Source organism: Heliangelus exortis, chromosome 14, assembly GCF_036169615.1.
Source record: "Heliangelus exortis chromosome 14, bHelExo1.hap1, whole genome shotgun sequence".
Lineage (NCBI taxonomy): Eukaryota > Metazoa > Chordata > Aves > Apodiformes > Trochilidae > Heliangelus > Heliangelus exortis.
Window position 1 is genome coordinate 6,953,751 of NC_092435.1, and position 24,457 is coordinate 6,978,207.

General features: G+C 43.5%; 1 protein-coding gene across 2 annotated transcripts in view; it reads right to left on the minus strand.

Annotated features, from left to right (window-relative positions):
- MCF2 (MCF.2 cell line derived transforming sequence) overlaps positions 1-24,457 on the minus strand; it is a 56,991-nt gene that overhangs the window by 18,782 nt on the left and 13,752 nt on the right. Inside the window, exons 4-16 of one of the 2 annotated variants that reach the window (XM_071757412.1) lie at positions 20,585-20,675; positions 13,617-13,736; positions 12,424-12,540; positions 10,523-10,672; positions 7,554-7,678; positions 6,977-7,091; positions 6,492-6,611; positions 5,124-5,315; positions 3,526-3,717; positions 3,208-3,379; positions 1,041-1,129; positions 397-485; positions 69-135 (exon numbers count right to left, since the gene is read on the minus strand). In XM_071757412.1, coding sequence (XP_071613513.1) covers positions 69-135; positions 397-485; positions 1,041-1,129; positions 3,208-3,379; positions 3,526-3,717; positions 5,124-5,315; positions 6,492-6,611; positions 6,977-7,091; positions 7,554-7,678; positions 10,523-10,672; positions 12,424-12,540; positions 13,617-13,736; positions 20,585-20,675 — 1,639 coding nt within the window. The remainder of the gene's footprint in view (positions 1-68; positions 136-396; positions 486-1,040; positions 1,130-3,207; positions 3,380-3,525; positions 3,718-5,123; positions 5,316-6,491; positions 6,612-6,976; positions 7,092-7,553; positions 7,679-10,522; positions 10,673-12,423; positions 12,541-13,616; positions 13,737-20,584; positions 20,676-24,457) is intronic. The other variant, XM_071757413.1, reaches the window with a different exon arrangement.

Below are 24,457 nucleotides of genomic sequence, written 5' to 3' on the forward strand. Positions count from 1 at the left end.
GACAGAATGTCAGGTGCCCTTTGTACAAGTCACCAGGGAACAATGAGCAACCTGAAGACGTCACTCACCGTCAAAACGGTGAAGAGCTCCTCTACGTAGACTCTCTCAGTTTCTATAAGCTCATTTATGACATGACTAAAATAAAGAAAAAAGTAAAATGTATTATTTTTAAATCTATAAAGAAACCACAAGGAGTCAGTGTGGTTCAACTAGCCCAAAACACAGTCTGATCTCATCAACAACCAACACAGAGATGATAAAACAGGTAAAAATGCAAGAGATGACACCCAGGTCATGCTGAAGGAAATCATTGATGGAGCAAGGACTGGCCAGAAACAAACATAAATTTGAGTTTTGTAAACAGGGTGAAAACTTAACCTTTTTAGTGTATCTTACCCTTTTAGGATATCTAAGTTGTCATCACTGTCTGAAATAAAAGTCTGCAAGGAATTCCGTTTTTCCTGGTAGTCATGCATTACCTCAATCTGGAAAAGAAATAGGATGCACTGGGAAGAGATGCAGGGAGGTCACTGTGAAGGCAGGATGAGCCCAGCCCCTTGAAAAATGCTTCCTTTTAAGAAATCTTTCAGGGCACAAAACTTTAAAAGGGCATAGCATAGAGTGGGTAGCCAAATATGCCCAGAAATTACTCTGCTATATGAAATCCGAAAATACTGGTAGTATAATTTGTTAGTGCAGAGACCAGGGAATAGTTTCCATAAGGGAAATACCTGCGGATGTGGAGTTTTCCTAATAGACATCACTGCTATGCAAAGAACAAGTTCAGGGATTAACACACAGGAAATCAATAGCTGTGACTTGGAAAAATAATCCAAGATAGATCTCAGGTGCTGGACTAATCCAGTTAAATCACAGGGATATGAAAAGGTTTGTTTGCTTGTTTGTTTTAAAGAAAAAAAAAAAAAAAAGAAGAAAAAAAAAGAGCACCTTAAAATCCAAAGTCTAAGTACAATCAATTTTAGAAGGGTTTCAGCTTTTCAGTGTATAAAACCCATTTAGACATCATGAATAATTTTTACCTTGCGAGAACTTGGAGTCTTTCTTGATGTTTTCTTCCCAGGCAGAGAGAGATCAAATGAAAATTTCAAACTGGAATTAAAATCCACACCTTGGGTAGAAAGAAAAAAGCCACAATTATGTAATGTACATAAATCTCTAATTAAGGAGATAGTTCAGAGAGAAACTAAGTCACAAGGAAAAATGGTATACATTTTAAGAATGAATAATTAGTTAGCTAATACTATAAGCAAACTGACAAAACAAATGATATCTCAAACAACTATACTGAATATCAAATTGCACAGGGCACACAGATGGTCATAAAGGCCACTGGAAGAGTCCTGCTGGGAGGAAGGGAACATGGGTGGGAATTTAGGTGGGAGATGTTCATCAGTTGTAGCTCAATGTTTTGTTGCAAGAATGACTTAACTCCAGCACTTGGGCTCTTTGCTACATTTCACATCCCAGGACAGGATGGGTTGACTCTTTTTTCCCAAAAAAAGTGGTTTCCAAATAGGAACCAGATTTACCAGACAGGCTTTAAATCCAGGGGGAAGATGAAAGAGGAAATGTCTGCCCTCAGACAGAAAAAGAATGTGAAAGAAACAGTAGGAAGAAAGGAAATGAGGACCAAAGTAACACACTTGGAGGTGGTTTGGTTCCAATCCATGCCAGAAATCCATCCACCTCAAAGCTCTTCCTGGCAGGGCCCAGCATGTGCCTTTGACACTGCACATCACACCAGCATTTGATGCAGCATTTTGATGTTTCGTGTCAAGCAGAGGCCTTATTAAAAAACTTTCTTGGTATGATCTATCTGAAGGGAAGCCTTTTGTCTCTGCCTGCTTGCTGGCTATGCTCATTTCACCACACCTGATGGTCTCTTCAAGCAAGAGCACTAATGGAGGAGACCTGTGCTTTGCAGGAGACTGGGGCCTTTGCTAGAGAAACCTGCATCTCATAAAGGCATGAAATAAACCCAGCTGATTGATGATGGGCTCACACATCCCAGGGAGGTGTCCACCCTATGTCTGAAGTCAGAGATTCCTCCTTAACACTTTACTATTTCTAGAAAGCAGGAAAAATTACATTAGGTAAAACAGGCAACACTCTTGTTTGAAGACTCAGTCTTTTTCTCATTGAGGGAAGGGGTTCAGAGGGCAGCGTGGTCTACTGAAGGCTGCATCAGCCTGGGAAAACAAAATTTGGGATTTATTTGATGCACTGGCCTGCATTTTCAGCTGCTGAATCCCCCTCGCTGGACCTAGCTTCATTTTCATGCCTCCAGGAGCTTGGCTATTTACTTAACTCACTCCCTGAACTGGAGCCATTTTCGTGCTTGTATGACACCTGCTACAATTCACTACAAGCACTGTTCATTAATTCATCATTAAAAAATTGTGTTAAAACACAAATGATTAAGCACTTTTTGCAGTCAGATCACTGAATTTAATATTCCCACATAACAGCATGTCCCTGGTTTAAAATATATGGACAGTATTTTGGAATACTTTTTAATTCAGACAGATACACAGCTGGCAAAGATGAAAGTTTTAACATTATGATTTAAAGCTAATGTTATGCCACATCCCACTACTACAATGAAGACAGAACATTCAGTGACCTAAGTTTAAACAGAATTTATACCTTCATAGGCATTCATTATTTGACAATTGGGATTTAAGGAAGACATTCTCAAGGAATCAAAGGGAGTTAGGCATCCAGTTCATTCCTCTGTTCATGAGATTTGAGCTCTTCATTTCCCCAAGCTCCTTTGCAAACATCAGTCTAACTTAATGTCAGCTCCAGCTGCAGACAGTTATGGAGAGTGCCACGTACACTGGGTATGCTAATAAATGTGTAACCCTTGCTCTTTTAGTCCTGTAGTACTAATTCACAATTTTTCAGCTACGTAGGATGCAAGAAAAGCAGAACTGGAAGTACATGCTCTCCTTTCTCACTGAGCAGGAAGTGAAAATAAATACCAAGCAAACCAGCCCCATTCTTCACACAGGTATGAGAAGCTAGACACAAAAATTGTAAAGATAATAAAACGTCTCATATACATTCAACATTATGCAACAACTGTACCAGCCAGCAAGGTTTCTCAAAGCCATTCCTGGCCTTACTCTTCTTGCCCTAGGCAAGAATATAACTTGAAAACACCATAAACTTAAAATATTTTACCATGTTTAGGAGAGAATAATGGTGATTTTGATCTCGGTGGATTTTCTGGCCGAGGAGCCACTAACTGGACAGGCCTCACATGTTTGTCCAGCAGCCTCTTGAAGCAAGACTGACGGTTCTCAAACATGCTCCGAACATTTTCTAGCTTGACTTGCACTGACTGTATCTGGCACTGTGGGGAGTTAAAAAAAACTCCCGTGATCAAACAGTTACCATTATTTGACACTTTCACCCAAAACACTGTAAAGGTGACAACACCACACAAGGACCAGATCTTGCTTGTCACTTGTGTAACAAGGACCTGGAGCAGTTGCTTACCTTCAGTTCAGATGTTAAGACCGACTCAAAATCGCAGTGTAGGGCTTGGGGATCATAGTTTAAGTAGGCTGAAGAGCTTTCAAGAAATCTTTCAATGTCCTGGAGGGCTTTCTGAGCACCTTCTTTAGACTGGCACTTATCCATCTGCTGGTTGGCAAGCAGGTAGGCACCTTCATCACAGCACTGCAGAGCCTGTGACAGCATGGGGCAAACACAGGGAGTGAGACCATCAGCAGCACCCCTACTAAGTCAAGAACCCCATGGGGAATATCATTTACTGAATCACTATTTTCAACATGGAACTTGACTTCAGCAGTAACTGCATTTTGATCTGAAAGTAGAAAGCCCATATTTTTCCTGGAGGGTGACTGCAGTCCTCAACATGCCCAGCTAAGATGTGATCCCACTTGTACCTGGACAAAACCAGCAGTATAACCAACACAGAAGCACTGTTTAGTGCATAGTTGAATGAAATTACAAGCAAACTTTCATTTATCCATCTCATAAAATCTGAAGGGGGGACTACAGAATTAACAAAACAGGCAGGTTTCTTGAGACAAGTGCCTGGATCAGTGCAAACCTGATCTGGGAGTAACGATCAAAGTAATTGCATCAATGTTTTAAAACCCTCAAGGATTAAAAATGTAATTTTAAAGTTCTACATTTAACATGCCCAGCTAATAGGTGAGCATCAGGCTGGGGTTCAGCTGGAATACACACACTACAGCCAAGAACAAGAGGAACTGAAGTAGGACAGGGAAGGGAGATTAGGGAGAGCAGGACCAGAGGGGACTCCAGCAGAGCCTATGGGCTAGACCACCAACACCAACCAGGACTGCAAGGAGCCCAGGAGAGGATTCTGCCCTGCAGCTGAGAGGCTGCTGAGGAGTCATTTGTCCCCACAGATCACAACACTCAAGTGGAACACACAGAGAAAAAAAAAAGTTTCTTACTATGCCAAAACAGTGAAATGAGACAGGGTCAAACTTCACTGCTCTTCTTAATAGCCTCAAGCATATTAGAGCTGTGTGCCTTCTGGCTTAATTAGTGTGAATTTCCCTAAATGATTTTTTGATGCTGCTTAAGATATCAAAGAGCGTTGGAGCCACATGACTCCACCTCCACGCTAGCACACAGCAGCTGTGCCCATCTACCAATCTGTCATCTTATTTTACAGTCAGCTCTATTCATTCTTAATAAATGGCTATGAAAAAACGGGCTGGAATTTATCAGAAAGCATTACCTCTGTTGCACTGGGTATGAACACCTTGAAAGTCAGTTAATACATGGGTACAGCATGAAAGCATGACCAACAGCAGCAGCTGAATTTTGGTGTTCTGAATCTCCCTCTAGAGATGTCCACCTCGTTCTGCTGACTATTCAGAGCACCAGCAGGTATTTGCTTGCTAACTTAACCATCTAAGTGAGGAGTGATGCACTCCTCCAGCCTCTAGAGAACACTTTCCTAACATGAACTCCTGAAGCAAAGCTGCAAATTGCAGATGCTTCCAGCTAAGAAGCGGAGAGGGTGATTGTCTACTTACCCCATGGAGAAGCTAAGTGTCTACTTTTCTGGGCATTGTATCCCTCAAATTTACCTGCTGAAGGTGAGTATGAAGATCCAAGGTCTTCTGCAGCCGTGTCTGCTTCCTTTTGATCTCATCAGACAAAACATCTGAATGGTGCCTCAGCTCATTGCATTGCTGGCAGATGAGGTTGAGGGCATAGTGATGATTTGCTGCTAGCTGGTGTCCATGTAGTATCACCACCTGAGCCTTCCCTATCAGATCCTTCAGGGAAAGGAAGAGAATGGATTGCACACTTATGGAAATAATGCCCAAAATATCTACATATTACAACATGCACTTTCTTGTCTTACCAGGTTTCAGGTACCCATGGAGATGACTGCCATTAGGAGTAGCCAGAATGGGTGGCTTACGCAGGATAAAATGGCACCCATCATCTGGGAAAAAAAACTTCTGCTATCCAAAGGGAGGATGAAGAAGAAAACAACGTTTCACCAAAGTAGCAATGCTGTGAACAGCTGCTGGAAAATTACTGCTGCCATCTCCAGGAACTGCACTCTGAAAGCTGCAGCTGATGTCCAGTTTAGGGACATTTACGCTCATAAACATGAAAGGGAATTGGAGCAGTTAAGGTTTATGGTGAAAATAAACCATGCCCTCTACATGTACTCTTTGATGCAAAGAGCACACTGTGCTGTCTGCACATCTTGGTCAGTGTGATGGTCACATCATCCCCAGTGCTGGCTTTCTGCTGGGACTGCTGCCCTGCTGCACCCTTCCTGCCTCTCTTTTCCTTCCTCCTCCTTTTCTCCATAAACATTTCTTCCAAGTGGCCAAAAGCTTAGAACTATTCCCCTAGGACTCCTCTTTTCAAAGCAGCCTCTGGGGATCGTGTCCAGATCCCTCAGGATTTCTCTGCTGCCCCTGGCCCACTTGCCAAGCATGTCCCTTTACAGAAGTCACAGCCTCAGTTGGCCTCCTGTGAATCATCACTCTTCACTCTTCTTTCCCCTGTATCTCTCAGTCTTCACCCATATGTTCTGTTCAAATCACAGACATTTCAAGATAGCAACTTTTTTGCCTCTCCATGTGCCTAGTAACAAGTTTCCCCATATTAGCACTGCTAAAGCACTTAGCACATAAATAATTCTTCTTCCAGCTCATTAACTCCCACACCTCCCCTGTGTTCAGACATTTATCTGTTCTGGATTTTCATGGTGGCTCAGCGATTTATTTTAGCTATGATAATTAAATACCCTGTTCCTGGCTTTCAGAGTGATCACAGCATTGCTGCACAGCACAAAGATGTGACATCAATCCTTTCATCCAGCCACTTACCAACACATCACACCAGAACCAGGTGTTTCAGAAAACACCTCCAGAGACAGAATATGCCTTTTGTGTTTCATTAGTGCCTCTTTCCATGAAAAATTATCTCACCTGAGCCATACCATCAAAATGACCCAAGTCCTTGAGCCTCTGTTTCACTTGGGGGACACTGTCACCAGTGTCAGGCAGCTCTGCCTGCTGACCCATTAAAAATTCAATGGCATTCTTGACCTAGACACAAAGAAGAAGACTGCTGCAAAAGGATACAAAGCACAGGCAGAAAATCATTCTCAGACCAAAATTAATCACAGTTTAGCTAAGATTGCTAAATCCAATAATAAAACCAGTCTCCAAGAATTAAAATCTAAATTCAAAGATGCTTCTATCAGCAAAATCTATGTGACTGCAGTGACACCTAAATTAGCTCTGAATGAGGAACCACAGTGCTCTCCCCAAGGTAGCCAGAAGTGCCAGAGGCAAGGGACAGCAGCATAAATTAAGTATTCTCACAGTAAAAAGCACAAAACCTTCTCTCCTCTCCCCTCCTTTTCATCTCCAACTCTTCTTCCTGCCAACAGAAGTGCAACTGATCATACCTCTTGAAAACTTTGCTCAAACTTCCACAGCTGTAAGTATTGCTCCATTTTTAACTGATGTTTTTCCCAGAAGCCATCAAAAGCAGTCTCCATCTCACGCAGTTGGCCAAGTAGCCTGGAGCACAGAAGAAGTACAGAATTGGAACAGAGGACAAGTGGAGGTGGAGAAGCCCCAGACATTCAGGTCTTCTGGACCCACGCTCTCAGGAAAAGTCAACAGATGTGTTTATCTGACTTGTGAAGATTTCAGAGAGAATTTTAATGAAACTGTCACTGCAGATGACAGCACCTATGTGAAGCAGTTGTTGCTGTCTCCATATATCTGAATAATACCTGAGAGACTGATGTGGGAGAACCCTGAAGCTGTTCCACAGCCTCATCATCTCAGTGAGGGGGAAAAATCAAGCAAGTAAAGTCATTTGACAGAAGTCATTCAGCAATTTGATGGGTCTGGAGCAAGACTCTGGTATTTCTGTCTTTACCTGTTTGATAGGTGACTAAAGCAAAACATCTGTGCTTAAATAACTTAAATATTTCCACTCAAAAATCAGGCAAATTAGGAACATAGTGCACTCACCGATTCACAGTCTCCCAGTCCCCAGGCCTCTCGTGGTTCTGGTCCTGACTGCATTCCTCCAAGTTGGGCTCTTCAAAACTGCTCAAAAGCAAGTTTCCCTCTTTTGTGACTGCTGTAATATCTTCCTGTGTAATGCAAAATATTTCTGATTCAGGCTACTTCTCATCAGGTAAGGCCAAGTAAGTTCATGTTTCTCCTGCCACAGTTTCTCCTGTATGACATGAAGCCCCAGCACCTATCAGACCAAAGGACTCCCAGCAGATGTTTTAGACCTTTTAACATGGAGTTAGCCCTTGGATCTGGAGGAGGCTGAACCATGGACTAGTCACCAGGCTGGGTGAAAACTGGCACACAGGAGAACATCAGGCCACAAAAGCCTTCAAGAGGCAGGAGGACAGCACTACCACAGGTCTCTCTTGGTGAGAGGATGGTTTGTATGAGATACCCATCCACACATCCAATCAAGTATTTCTGCAGTTTGGAGGTTGTGCTTCTCCATCAAGGTCAGCACAGGAGGTTGTAAGCAGCATCCCACAGTGGGACAAAGCTGGGACTGAGACTGCATGGCACAGCTTACTACTGCCTCTACATACAGAGGCAATCAGCACTTCCAATGTAACCTCCACTTTGGGAAAATTTAAGCCCCTGGTGTGTTCCTTAGCATACTGAGCTGCTTTGTGCTGTGTTGAGCTCAGCCTCAAAGCCAGCAACTGCATTTAGTCAATTATTTTCAGAAAAAAAAAAAGAGACCAAACACAGAGGTGAAAACAAGGAGAAAAATAGATGTGGTTGATTAACAGAGTTGGAAGAATCTCTGAAGAAGAGACCTGTGCACAGCTCTATTGGACAGCCAACACCTGGAGGAGTAAGAGTATATCCTAGGAAGTTGCCAGATTTCTATTGCAAGAGGCAAAACTAATTTAGGGAGAAGATTAAGAATGTACAGACTTGCTTAAACTTCTGCCTGTTCTAGATAGCTCACAACAACCCAAACATAACAGCATCTTCAGGGTAGCACCAAGGAGCAGACAGACACAGCTGCAGGAGCTGCTTCTCTCCCCTGCACAAAGTGTCCACTGCTGGTTTGCACCCCCATCACTAAAACATCAGGGTAGACAACCACAAGGCAAAAAAACCTGTCTCCTTTTGATAGCACCACATCCAGGAGACTCAAAAGTGAAGAGGAATTACACAGTATGCTTTAGACTGCAGGTGGCTGCTTTCTCATCCTCTTACCTCTCATTCTCCAGAGCCCTGCATTTCCCTTTTGATTCAAAGCCTTCATTATACACATGAAAAAGTAGCCCAGCTCTCAAACAGGTGTTAACTTGATTTCTTCCCTATTCAGTATATCAAAGAGGTTAATTTCTTAGTTACTCTTTTAATTAACTTCTGTCATTTTTTCATTGTGTCTGCAACCAGCTTCTGTTCAGTATCAAAGCTACATAAATTATTCTCATTGACTCATTATTTGAATATTGGAATCAGCTGTACCAATCCTGAGGTTGTCATGAGGAGAGACAAGGACTCCATGTCTCACTGTCACCACAATCTGTGAAGTTTCTTACCTGCTTTCATCTTTCATGGTCTTAGAAGGAACAAAAGAAAAAAATCTAAAAAAATCTGACGGACTTTATTTCAGTCAAAAGCCAATGAGTGGTTTCGATATTTGAAATTAATAGATGAGACATTAAAAGCAACAGATGCCTGTACTGAGAGTTTTTTGCTTTATATGCAAATGAAAACACATGATGGGTTTTATTTCTCCACAGAGGAAAGTGTGTTGCTGTCTGGTTTACACACAGAACAACTCTGTGTAACCAGTACACATTCCCTACACCTTGGCTACAGTCCTAAGCAGGAGGTATCAGTCAGTCAGTCAGTCATGGGGTAATATAGATGTAGCTGCCGATTTATACTAGAGCTCTCCTCATTTCCAAAGCAGAACTAAAGGAATGTTGGCAGTATCTGCAACAATACTTTCTATACACATGAATTTATGCCCACACTCAGCACGCTTTGGGTGTCACTTTGCATATTTCTTACTGGAGCCTTCTAGGAACTCTATCACGTGAGTGACAAATGATTATAAATGAAAACAGATCCACTTCTCTGGCTTAGGGAAAGGAACCTTGTCATAAAATAAAGGGCCTCATTCTTCAGCTGCACAGCATGACTATTAGCACGGGAATTGTTTCTGAAGTGAGGGTCTGGGGACAGCCCTGTGGTGTCCCCCAGAAAGATGCAGGAGCAGCAAAGACAATACCTTGATACAGCAGCAGCTGATTGCACTAAAGCTTCCACTAAATCCTGTAATAACTGTGATCACAACCACAGATAGATGAAAATGAATCTTAAAATATTAAAGACAGAAATGTTGTTTAAGATGAAATACAAAGGCCTGCATGAAGGCAGGGATGACATCACGAAGGCTCTGAACCGTCTGCTCGCACGAGATCCTCACCTCAGATGCTCTCCAGCACAGTTTCCTGAGTCCCCCTGGGGAAACCACAGAAGGCAGAACCCAGGGACAAACCATCCCCTCCAGACCTGCTCATGATCTTTGTGTGCAGCTTCTTCCAGCCGCAGGGGTGAAGCACAGGGAGCTCCACAGGGGTCAGGAACCCACCAGGCAACAAAGCTCCCCAACCTCCCTCTGGCCAGCAAGCCATGCCAAGCCCAGGGCAGGAGCATCCTGCAGACACCAGGGTCTGCAGACAGCAGTGAGGTGGCAGCTGGGACAATCTGCTGTATGCTGGCAGAAAAACTTGCTCAGGTAGGTGGCAAACATAAGGGCAACATACAGAACCAGCCACACCGTGTTTTATTTTGACTATTGAGATGTACAGGGGCGTGGAAGGGAAGGAGGAGCGGGCACCAAACCACCAGGCAAACAAACCCCCAGAAATCCCAGCTTGCTGTTCAAACAGGGGCTGGAAACCCATGGCAGAGGTGCTGCTGAGCCATACCTTGAGCTGGTAGTACTTCTCTGTGCGCAGGGCCAGGATGCGCTCAATGGAGTAGATGTCGTCTGGCAGCTCAGTCTCTGCCAGCTCCATGCCAAAGGATTGTAACATCTGGGCAATTTCCTTCACAGTCAGTGCAAAACTCTCTATTGCCTGGTGGGAAATGATAATTGCAGTCAGCTCGGGATTCAGGATATTCCTACAGCTCATTGAGAGTATGCAAAGAACCGAGGCTGAGGAGCCCAGCAGCTTGTTCTGAGAGAGCTGAGTGGGATGGCCACTGGAGGTGGAGATAATGGCCACAAGCTCATGGTCAGGTGGCTTTTACTCCTGACTGAATCCACAACAGGGACTTAATAAGGATAATATGGGGCAGAAATACCTCTTGTTTTGTTTTCTGCTGCCTGTTCTTGTGTAATCTGAGATTTTTTGCTATAACGTATAGAAGGTCTATAGCAGAAGCCACCATAGGATCCATCTCACCTATTCCTGTAAGATTATTCTACTCTGGTTAGCCCACACTGGGAAGCATCTCCAGGCAGCAAGGCTTTGGAGATGGATTTTATGGAGATGGTGATAGAAGTTTCCAGCTTTGCAAGCCTCAATGGTGGTTACAAGGCAGTATGGCATCATGGCCACCTTATCTACAACTTCAACAGGACAAGGAGGGAGCTAAGCAGCATGCTGGAGACAAATCAAAGACAGTGGGATGGAAATGGGAGCTATTGGTACCACCCCAGCACATCCCAGACATCTACTGGGAGCTCTGGACACCCCTGTGTAAGGTGGAGCTCTCCTGGTCCCACTCACAACTCTGATTCTGCTTTTAAAATGGGGTAATTAAACTAAAATATACACTGTTCAAAGAAAATATAAGTGCAGTCAGTTACATTTTCCATGGAAATTTCAGGAAATGTTTTATAAATACACAGTACCTGGGAATTTTGAGAGAGGTTTTTTCACATGGACACTTACCTACCATATGCAGCTATGGTCTAGAAATGATCCTTTTCTTAGACTAACATTTTTTTTTAATCATTCATTTTGTCATTTTTGCCTCCAAGTGTGAGAGCGATGCCATTATCACTTTAACACATCATGAAAAAGAACGAGACTAAGAGCCAAAAATCTAAAAAAAATCATTACTTTGGCAGCACATAAGCACAAACTGGCACAAAGTTAATGCCACAAGCAACAGCTTGAGTTATTCCAGCTCAAATGTCTTGTGCTTTCATCTTTATACTCAACTCCACATCTGCTGGTGTGGACAATGTCACAGGACTAAGGGCACTAGGATGTCTGCTACATTTGTCATTAATGCTTTGATTTGTTGGAAAGGTAACTGGGAATCCAATCTGCCATTAATCTGGATAAAAAAAGTCCCAGTGAAACCTAAGGGTGTACAGGAAGCACAGAAACACACAGCAAGGCACAGCTCAGGGAACTAAATGCTGGATTTCCGGCAATATTAAAAGAAAATTCTTGCAAAGGAAAAAAAAGGTTAAGATTTTCTGAATTCTCTGCTTTCAGTCAGCATGGTGAGGGCACCCTCATTGCTCTGGTTCCCAAACACATTTGTGATATTAATCATGAGAAGCAACAACTACCAAAAAAAAAAAAAAAAAAAAAAAAAAAAGATGCCAATTCTGTATTTCTGTATCTACCATTAAAGGAATTTTAATAAAGACTTAAGAAGACAGATCTTAAGGGACCCTGAGGGAGTTAATAATCCAATTCCCTTGCAAACCCATCAAGTTTATAATGCCACTTGACTCCTTTGTAAGCCTGGTTGAGAAAATGTCATTGGCTTCAGGGGTTATTTTAATTACCCATTGCTCATTGCCCTAAGAAAAACCTTCCCGGTTGATCCCCAACACCCAAGAGCCCAGTGCTCTGGTACGTACAGTCCTGAAGATGACCCACTCGCTGTGGCAATACTCCAGAGTGCCTCCAAACTCTGGGGTTAGTTGGTGTTCATCAATGTATGTCAGCAGGTCACTAACTGAGCTCAGCATAACAACCTAAAAGCAAGGAAACACCATTAGTTGGCTCATCACCCCAAGCCTACAAATCCTTTATGTACCTAAGAATACGTGAAAAAATACATTTAAAACTACAGATAGTGGGTTTTCTCTAAATGTTGTTCTGCAGCATGGATTTCTTCTTATGCTTATGGCTTAACAAGGCTTTTATTTCATACATTTGACCATTTCTGTAAGCCAACCCTTATCTCCCAGGTGCATTCTTCCTTAAATGCAAAGCACAGTGAGATGCTGCAGTAGCTGAGTGCAGAAGAGAGCTGAAAGCAAAAGTGATGCAGGTTTTAGCAAAGGGTGACCAGCAATCTAGAAAAAATGTATAATTTTAATAAGTTATGAAGCACAAAGTTACGAAAATAATTTCATATAAGTACATACTCATTATTTTGTTCCATCTGTCCTGGCATAAATCATGAATTTTCAAAACTGCGCAAATTACAATCACTTAAGAGTGAAAAATGCAAAGTGTATGAGAATTGCATTATTTCCTACAGGAAAACATTGGTTTACTTCATCCACTTGTAATTACATCAACATTAGATTCCATAAACGTACTTTTCTTCTCTTAATTATTCTCATTACACCCTACAATCAAGGTGGCTTTAGAAGTCTTGGAAACTTTGACTTGAGAATATAAAACCATTGAAGGTGCTATTTTAAAAACTAACATCAACATGCTGATGATGCGGAGTTTACACTGAGATGAAAGTGGCAATTACAGGTGGAATTCACAGCAAAAGCTGCCCTAGACAAGTCTTTTGACCTTTCAGGCACAAAAAATTCCTGAGCATGGTTTTATCCTCCACAGAAGTATTCAGCCTCTCTGGGGGATGAGGACAGGTTGAGAAAACCACCACCCACTACCACGGCCACGCTCTGTGGGCAGCAAGCCCTGCGCAAGGAAGGTGAAAAACGCTACAGGAGCGATTTGTGGAAAGAGATTTGGTGAAAATAGGGCATTTCTGGCAGAAACACTTTGGTCAGTCTCCATATAGTGGGATAGTGTGAGCCCTTCCCAAGCTGAGGTAGGTGGGCACAACACTTCTGCACACTCCTACCGGTAACTTGAGTAGAAAATCCTCCTGGCTGAAGCGGAATCCAATGTCCGTGAAGGTGCGCTGGAAAAACCCCGTGGGACGAAGAACCATCACTAAGTGCAGGTTCCCTGGGAAAGATGCCTGCAAGGAAAAAGCATCAACATTCAACCTGAGGACGTGGCAGGCCCAAGGACAGCTTTCAAATGATTTGAAAAGAAGGGAAATCACTCAGATCTCAGTACTTTTTTTTTTTTTTTCCGATTGCCCTTGATAGTTTTTGTTTTTTTTCTTTTCAAAAGAGGAGGTAGGCATTGTAAGTGGTTCAGAGACAGAAGATGTAACAGCAGGATTGTTCAGTCCCTCTCCTTTTGGAGCAGGCACCTTGGAGGGCCACTTAGTATAATCTTAACTACTATATATTGTCTTCAGCATTATAACTTGCGGAGTGAAATTACAACTTAGCTGAGAAAAGAGGGCTGTAACATGGAGAGGGCTGAACAGACAGATTGAGGAAGCAAAATCTATTGCCAGGCTCACTAATCATCCCATAACAGCATCAAGAATACTCTTCTTGTCCCTGATAATTACCAAGCAACATTTAATTTGTCATTAGAAATTGGAATTTCCTATCTACGCTGCTGGAGTCTTTTTTTGAAGCATATGGTTGGCAGGTGCATTTTTAAATAGATCTGTGAAAAGGCTGCTTGAGAATGAAAAAGAATTTCTAAGAAAGTAGAAGTCATATCATTAAATTATGGATAAGTGCACGATGCAAAGAATTGAGTTAATTAAGCCACATGATTTACTCTGAGATCCTGCCAGGCCAGGTTATATTTTTCCACATATTCTTCCTTATATTATCCTCCTCCATGAAGCATGACAGCAGTGTCTTTACCAAGAGTGAGAGTAATGAACTTGTTTAGGTATTTTGCACCAAAGGGCACTAAATCTATGCCTTCAAAACAGAGACTGTTCCCATAAACATGCATTAGAGTTGTTTAAAAAAGCCATGGTTCACAGTTTAGATCTGACATCCATGAACTGCATTGTGACTCACTTGCTATGCTTTCTTGAGTAGGAAAGGTCAGGTTGTGGCTTCCATTGCCCACAGTTCCCCGTAGGAATGGACAGTGACTGTGAGGATCAAGTAAGCCACGTGCATTGAACATATTGATCTGCCATTCTTTTCAGTAGGAGTAGAAAAAAAATAAAGATATTCATGTGCGCGAAGTGCCAAAATCATAGCCTTTGGAAGTCAACAAGAAGGGTGCCAGGGACAGAGATTTGGCATCAGAAACAACAGGAAACAATTAAAGAACAGAGACATTTGTGCTGGCTCCATGCCCTTGGGGCTGTCTGTCTGTCACACAGCACTGGGTGGGCACACAATGCCTCTGAAATGGCTGCTAGCCTTGGGCACACAGGGGTGGCCACAGCCACAGGAGACCCAAGGAACCAACTTTCAACCCCATCAAACGTGCAAATGGGCCAAAGGTCTAAACCTGGTCATGGAGTCACCAGACCTTTGCAGCTCTGAGAGAGGTCTTGCCCAGGAAAGCATGGGTGAGAGGCTGCAGGGGACTCGGCTTCAGATCCCTCCTGAAACAACATTTATTTTGCTCTACGAGGAAGATCAGCTCTCCTGTAGCCCAGCTACCAAATGCAGCTTTGAAGAGAAACCCATCTCAGAGATCCTTCTGAGCTTAGGATTCTTAACTAGAGCTTCCCGTATTACTAGAATGAAAATCATCCACAGGCTACTTGATATCTCCAAGGAGTTGGAGTGATTTCTCAGTTTGAAAAGCATCTCTGCCTGGGATACACAAAAACTTCACTGAGGGAAGCACTACCAGAACTGGCACAGGCTTGCAGACATCTTGAATGACCTAAAATGTTACAGCATTAACATTTCACTGGAAAGTCTCTGGCAAGCTCAATCCTCCAGTACATCCCAGAGAAGCTGGCTGCCTCTCCATTGGACCCAATAAATGCTGCTTTGGCTCTTTCCAGGCCTATTTGCTGACCTGGATAGTCCTTGACACTCTTCATGGTTGTCCCACAGCACAAGGACATCGCAGGAAGAGACCTGTCACTCAGTGTTCACAGCAACTTTGTGCCTGTCCCTGCTCCCTGCAGAGCTGTGAGACCAACAAGTGTCATTCCCTAATGCCCCACCCCTTATGTCTGTGCTTGCCTCATTTTATACCCTGGCCATTTCTCAGTGGGCATTTCTCTGCAGATGGGACAACAGTAGTTGTCCCCAACAAAGTTTCAAAGTTATCACCAAGGAGCCACCCTTTGAGCTCAAACCTCAAAGGACAAGACAGGCCCTGCACCCCGGCATTAATGGCTCAACTTGACTTGAACCAAAGCCTTGAGAAGCTGATGGTCTTGCAGTGCTTTAAAGGAGCTCAGAGGATACAATTTTAGGTCCTTCTGTATGGTTAAGAGTCCACGGTAGATGAATCCAACGGTGAAGCCCCTCAGAGCTTGGGGAAAGTCACTGTTCCCAGGGCAGAAACACAACAGTGTTTTCAGGTCTCTGAACTTTAGGCTCCTACCTTGACCCTGAAAAATGAATCAATGATATCTTTGAGAACAACTGGTGAGAGGTTCATCCTCCCTTGGTCTTAGCTTGGTATCCTCCTCCATCCCTGGTCCCTTTTAACCCTGTTTGGCACTTCAAGCAGAGATGAGTCTGCTTTGCCCCCTCCTACTCATTCAAGTACTTATTGAAATGAACTTTTTGTGCACAGAGCAGACTTCCTGAAGGAAGGGCCAGGGTCCCCAAATCACATTGCCCCATGGAAACCTGCAGACTTCAAATGCCTTTTGCTATGAGTCCTAGGGCAGGAAACACACAGCCCTAGGAAGATGGGTCAGTAATCAGGAAGGCAGCAGAGCTGCCTGCCAAAACTACACTGCAAGAGCAGTAAGGTGTGAAACACCTCTTGGAGAGCAGAGATGCCTTTGGACAACTTTGGGATTGTGATGCAGGACACCAACACATTCCACACAGCATACAAGAAGAGACCATAGTCCAACACTCAAATCCTTCTGCAGCATCCACCGTGGCTGTAAACTCTTCTTTGACCCAACTTTATGCCCCATATACACACAACTGTATCCATGTGATCCTTGGCTGCAGGGGTAGGTGGGTTTCCAGGACAGGTGATTTGATTCCCTTTCACTTTCTAAAGCGTTTGGGGATTTTTCAGATGATCTTGTACACATAGGATCAAGATCAGCAACTATGAGTAGCTACAAAACAAGAAGTTCAACTTTGCAAATGATACCTAATGTATTTCAAGCATGGAAAAAAACAAGCAAGCCAAAAACTAAGCTTGCAGAAAGACAGCCACCAGTCAAGCCATGTCTTGTGAAACCCATGTCTTAAAAGAAATTATGAAATGTTAAAATAAATATATACATCTATATCTCTCTATATGTATAAAGATAGAAAAATAATTCCTCAGAGAAAACATTTCTGAGGGGACTATATATATTTTTAACCACTGCTACAGTTCTAGTTCTTCTAAGGGCTGAAGTGTAGAGAAGTTACCTGCAAACTGAACTCTAATGATACTGAAGGCACTGATGGAGAGAATCCTTTCCATACAACATATTCAAGAAAGCAAAGACAAAAGGGTCCTCAATCTTGCCTTAATGTTTTTATCTTTATTATTTATAACACTACAGAGAATCTCGTGCATTTTACAAACTTGGGTTTATGTAAGAGAACACCTAATAAAACCCTCTAGAGCCTTCACCCTCTGCTATTCCTCTGCAGCATATCAGGAAAGGCAGAAAACTCTCAGCACAATTCCACTCAATCAGGCAGTTGGCAACATTTCACTACTATTAACTCTCTCACTGACCAAAGACCATACTCAGACCATTCCTCCCCTTCTGAGGACACGAATGTGTATACCTTAACACCCCAGTTCAGCAACTTGCCTAATGCACGCTCAACTTTAACCACATAGAGAGCCCTGATATAATTAATATACACAATTTGGGCTAATAAAACAGAAGAGAGGGCATTGAAAGCATCACAGTTATTACCTCCTTGGTGAGTATCTCATCCTGGCACGTTAAGTGTAATTTTAGGAATTCAGTTTCCAGAGAATATTTTTCCTTGAACTACATTGGGACATTTAGAAGGTTGGAAATCAATACACATAAGGAAAAAGTAGTATCTGCCAATAAGTTTGTTTCTGAGCAATAGAGACTGAGGCAAGCAGTCCTTATACAGGTGCTGAAGTTAATGACTTTGTGCTGTCCCTTAAAGGAAAAGTCGTACATGAAAACACCAATTTTGTTGGCTAATCTGAGCTTTAACTTCCAAAAAAATGAACTCCCAACACCTTCTGCTACCTTTACATCAGCCGGTTGCAGAATTAACCCCTGAAAACGTTGCTGCCTCTGCTGCTGCACAAATTCCAACCCTGGGCCCCTCTCTGCCAGAGCCTTTCCCTTGCAGCAGGAGCACTACAGAACGCCTTTCCCAGCACATTTCCCAGCTGCACTGGAAGCAGCCCTGCAGGGCAGCGATGCCCAACGCCCGCCAAGAGAGCCTGGATGCTCCTAAAATTGCTCCCCACCGTGCTCAATTAAAATCCCTCGGATCAATATTTCCAGCTCCCTCCATCCCCCTCCCCGGTACCCAAAGGCCTCCGACCGCCGCGATGCGGCTTCCCCCCCGTCCTTGAGCTCTGCAGCAGCCTGGCCCGGAGGTTTTTACCGCATCCCTGCCCGGAGCCTTCTACCGCATCCCTACCCGGAGTCTTTTACCGCATCCCTGCCCGGATCCTTACCGCATCCCTGCCGGCCCGCCGCCCGCCCCGCCGCGGCGCCGCCTCGGCCATCGCCCCGCAGCACCTCCGGGGATGGGATGGGGATAGGGATGGGGATGGGAAGGGGAACCGCCGCGCCCCCGGGGCGGGCAGGAAGGAGGGGGAGCAGGCAGACAGGCAGCCCTGCCGGCACCCGGCTCCCGGCTGGCAGCCCCGCTCTCCTTCCCAGTGCCGGGGTTGGTTTTTAAGGTGGAATGCCAAAAATCAGCCTGCAAAGCCGAGCCAGCTCTTTCCTTCGAGGATTGGGCTCTCCGCTCCGAGCTTTTACCCTTTTCCTGACCCCCACAGAAAAGGGATGCTTTAAAGTTGGGGAGGATTGTGTAGGGAAGAGAAGAAAGATGCTCCTGGCAGAACTTAGGGCTTCACCCTGCCAAGGCAAGGAGCACCAGCCCGAGCCTGGCTTGCATAAGCAATTAGAGAAATACACAAAGAGTTAAACAAAAATCTGTACGGGCTGTTACAAAATTTTTCTGGATCAGACCATAACTGCAGAGCTGCAATTGCATATAAATATGCTGAAAAAATAGAACACTGTGTGTTTAAAACTGAGCTTGTTTGCGCTTCTTTTTTCTAAAATCATATAAAGATCAGGAAAAAGAACTTCTTTTATTGCAGCATAGTTTATGATTGGCAAAGATTTAATCTTTTGTGTTAGCTGCACAAAGGCAAGTCCAGTTAAACGCCTCCTGGACACAAAACCAGCCTTTTGGGGCCAGCCCCTGTTTTTAAGGCAAGATTCCCACATCTTAAGATTTAGTGGACAGGTTTCCTGCTTCTCATTCCACTTAGCACCAAGCACCTCCACATAATTTACATGGACAGCCCTGATACCACAGGCAAAGTCACTTGTCTACATGGACACACAGAGTACAGGTACACAAACAGGGAGTATGCTCAAAGGTGACCAAATAATTCAATTTTCTCATTTAACAAAATACGAATGACACTCCTGTAGAAGCTACAAATTAGGACCGGATTTTTTCACATTTGGAACTTCCAGACTATGCAAAGCAACTACATCATCTTTAAAGGATGCTCTTAGTACTAGCACTGGTTCAAACGCTGGCAGCAGGACTGAATTTTTATGGTCACTTTTAATTTTTTTATGCTGCTTCTTCTCTAATGGTATGGTAACCATACTTGGAAATTCAGTTTATAACATTTAGGAAAATCAGAACCCAATATATTGCCAGTGGTATCTTATACACATTGTGAAAGGGTAGCCCTCTATTCCTTCTACTGGATGTCTATCAGCAAAATGCCATCTAAGCCAGACATTTTAAGGCCAAGTTCAGCTGTCCCAGTATTAATTACTTGAAACAGCAGATCTAACTTTATCAGATCCAAGCAGAATCAGGTAAGAGCTTTATTTCTTAGTACACAATTTTTATTTCGTTCTCTATCAGATGGATCAATGCCTTTCACTGTTCAAGGATTCTAAGCAGAAACAAGGACAAAAAAAAAAATTGCCCAGAATGTTTTCATTGACTTACCCAGGTGGTACAATCAGGTCATGAAAGCCTTAATCCCACCTATCCATGCAGCCATAAACACGACTTCTCTCTGCCTGCATGCACGACTGTAATACCACCCTCTGATTTCATAAGGCACAATGCATTGCTGAGTTGCAAAAAGCTTACTTTTGAGATAGGCTCAGAATCTAATGATAGGTAGTGCATAAACATGGGTAATAGGTATTTAAAATACATGGATGCATATTTATGCATTTAAAATAGACTTTTCCACCCACACACAAATATTTGCGAAGCTCTTTTAAGAAAATAACACTTTTCACCGACAAGTAGGTAAAATAAACCCTCACTAATAACCAATGTCTAGAAAGACAAATTCTCCACCCACCAAAAGCACAGAACATGGCACAAAACACATTTGAACTACTATGAAACAGTACAAACCCAAGCAAATCCATGTGAATACTCAAACAGCTCATTTATGCACTCAAATGGGGCATGGAGCTCTGACTGAATTAATTATATGGCCATAAACCAAAATACTACCTAGAGAGAAAGCACAAGTGTCATTGCTCCTGTTTCCCAGTGTTTTCTGCAAGTGATACATAATGGGCACAATGATTCTGTACATTAAAAGAAATTAACATTAAAGAGGACTTACAGCTATTTTTTGGAGAGTTGTTTTAACCGATGTCCATGTGTCCAATCTTCTATCCAGGATTAGGATAAATTTGGTGTCAGACTCATGTAGACTATGAGATAAGAAAATACTAAGTAAACAGATAACATATAAATGGGCATTGTGTGGCAGGTGGAGACAGATAACAGATTGCCCTTGGAACCTGAATCGGGCTGGAGAAGGATTTTGCAGATGCCAGAGGCAGCTCAGGGATGACCAGCAGCCTCCACCAGTGCTGCCCGAAGATGCTCATCCCTACTCTAACTCCTGAGCTTTTCCTTCTGAGGGAGCTGGTTACCCATTTTCCTGGGTTACAGCAGCCAAGTTATGACTTCTGGCTTCTTTTGGCACAGAGCAACAGAGGTGACACTAACCCAGGAAAGGGTGATACCAGCCTGGCTGGGGGACAAGGGGACCCTGTGCTGGAACAGGTTGTTGGGGCTTCCCAAGGTCCCACTCAGAAGGCAGTGATTGCCAGGAGGCAATTTCCAGCACGCTCTGATTCCCTGTGAAGCCCAGACTTCCTGACATCCCTTTTTGACACCCAAATCCTTTAAGTTGCTTTGAAATCCCTGATCTTACCAAGCAAGTACTGGGGGTGCCAGGTCTGTCAAGTGACCTAACTCACAGGTGAGCTCCTGTCTGTAATTCAAATATTGCCTTCCCAGCCTGGCTGGGTACAGCTCAGCCAGCCCCAACTCATGACAACACACACCCAGGGCAGTCTGAATTCCAAACTGGAATGATGTTTGCACACAGGTAAGGGTATGCCAGCTTATAACCAAGCCCTCTGTTTTGAGTGTATTTACAGGATCCTAAGGTAATATTTACAATATTTCTTTTGCAGATGCTGAAACAGGATAGCTGTATCCCATGCCACCCTATCCGGGCATCTCAGGGCTGTGGAGAAGCTCCCAGTCCACGTGCTGGTTCCCCTGGGCTGGGTCAGGTATCAGCACTGGGAATGGCCCCAAGCCAGCAGCCTACCACAAGCACCGTCCTCGGTAATTCCTGTGTTTGGCAAGTGAAAACACATGTTGGATTACTCAGGAGTATCACATGGCAGACAATACTTGGCAACTTTACCACAGGAAATAAAAAAGATGCCTGAGAAAAGTGCAGGAGATTTCATTCAATGCACATCCTGCCACTCTGGTCTGTGCTAGCCACACCTTTGATAAATACATTTAAAAGGAATTAGCAGTTCTCCTGAGAGGAAAAAAAAAAATTCCCTTTGGCTTATAATAACAACTGACTGAAGATAAGCAGAGGTAACCAACTCCCCAGCTGTCCTAGAAATATACCTTATGGATCCCTAATGTCCCACCCAAACTGCAAAGGTTTCATCTGAATTTATACACTGCCACTGAGGTGTAGCAGAAAAGAGCAGAGAAAAGGAATAACAGATTTTTCATATGGGTCATCCACAGAACTTCTGCAAGTCTGAGGTTACAAACTGTGAGCTGGATCAGGCACAACATTTTATCCAAATCCTTTTTTAGCTTAAGTAGTTTTAGCAACACAAGACAGTTCTGCAGGTTTCTATCAGCTCTGTTCACCCCACCATGAATTAAATGTCCATGATGTGTGGAGAGGGGCAAAATGATCCTTTTGTTTGAGGTAAAAATAAACCCCCTTGTTTTTTTCTGCACAATCTAAAACTTTAAAGGGTAGAATCTGTGACAAACAATGCCCCAACTTCCCACAGGCTGCAATTGGGAAAAAAAATGCACACACACACACATATATATATATATATATATATATTGTTCAAACAGCACTGCTGTCATCATAATAAAACCTGAAGATAAACCCCAGAACCCAAGTAATTTAGAAAAGGCAGCTGGACTGTGGTGCATTGTCAGTAAATAAAAGTATGCCAAAGTATGCCAGCTACTCAGGACAAGGTTATACCCAGAAAGCAGCCTTTCAGCATGTTTATTTACTTTTATCAGTTCCTTTACAGACACAAAGAAGAAAATTCCCAGCTCTCCAAAAGCCTTGAAACCTACTGTGGGAAATTTTTAAATTATTCTGGGGCTAGTGGAACAAGTCTGTAACTATTTGCAACCCAGGCCTTGCAGGTTTATTGGCTTTCCAGTCCTGTGATGTACATTTTAGACTTGACAGTAAAAAGAAATCAATGCTTTCTCACCAAGGCTGCAAGGGGTAAATTCATTTGCATCCAGCAGCAGAAAGATGGAGACAGATAACCAGAACAAGGATTATTTCTCTCCAAGTTGGTCTTGTCACTTTTTTTTTCTTACCTTTAATTTTGGATGTGTTGCAGGATGCACCAGACTAAAAATAAAGACTTGGGATGTTTTGCAGGAGGATTTGAAATTGGATCCCAGAGTCTGCACTTGTGAGATTTATCACAGGACTGAGAGAGTCCTTGTGGCTGGTGGGATCAGAACAGGACCTGATGTGTAATATTTGAATTCAGAGTTATTTATAATCAAGAGCTCCCTTTGCTGTTGCCTGGGTGGGTGGGAAGTGAAAGGTGGGGACGTGCAACTTATTTTTCTGTACAGCTTTTCCACACAAACACATACTGCAGCTGCCTCCTTCCTGCAGCATGATTCCCAGGAATCATAAATGAAAATTACCTTGCCTACAAATCCCACCATCCTCCTGACTCTGTCACTAATGCACTCACCTTGCTGAGTGAAAAGTAGCTTACAGCATCCATCTTCTTTGTCTAATGACTATTTCCAGGATAAAAATGCCTCCTGAAATTCAGCTTCTACAAACCTGACATCCCTTGAGGCTTCCTCAGACAAGGAAGGACAGTAGGACAAGATGTAGCCCTTGCTGCTGATTGCACAGGAAAAACACAGCACCTGTGATTTTGATCTGCCCATATCTATCCATAAGCTGAGGAGATTTGGGTGCATCCACAGCTAACTCTGGCACCCAGGACAAATATTGACATCTTTTAGGGATTTTCTGGCCCAGAGTCTGAGCTCTGATCCCACAGTGTGAAGCCACTGAGGGATGTGTACCCAGGGCTACCAGAGGTGACACACACCTCACCTAAGTGATGCTTTCCCTTGCTCCCCAACACCACAGCCTTGACCACTCCAAAGTGTTGAAAAACCACATGTTTAGGGGCAGTCAGGTATCAAGGCAGGCACTTACTCTGGCAGGAGGAGCAGAGCAGCATGATTAAAGGGGTTTTACAGATCACATGCTGAACGTGTTTGAATCACCAGCAAGCTCACAGCTCTCATTAGTTTCTTGATTGAGTTTGACCTATTACAGGGAGAGCAAGCCTGCTCATCATGCTAATGCCAGGGTGTTTACAGCCCTATGGAACACAAAGCCCTGGAAAAGATGGGCAGAGCTGGGAAGGGCAGTACCACAGACCCACACAGCACTAAGGAGAAAGCCCTCTGGCCAGCACACACCAGGGATGCTCCTGTCTGTGCTGGGATGATGGTGCTCCATGGACCAGAAGCCCACATAACTTCACAGTCCATCCAAACAGAGGACAGAGGAACCAGAGGCTTTTTTATTCCTCCCTGCAGAGGTGACTAAACACCCATTACTTCTTCCAGGGCAGCAGCTGACAGAAAGCTCCCATTTAGCTGCTGTCAACCTGCTCTCCCTGCAGGAAGAAATTTGCCAAAACAGGCATTATTCAAGGAAATTAAGCATTCCAGGTAACTGACTCACCAGCAGCAAGAAACAGGAGGGTCATTAATCTAAGTATACAGCCCATATGTGGTACAGGCAGACTGTCAGGCGCTGAGTCCTGACAGCAGGGTGCTGAGCCATCACCTGACACAGGGACCCCAAAGGGCTGAGTCCTGTAATTAGGCTTTTCCTCTGGTGATGTTTCTCCTTTTTTTC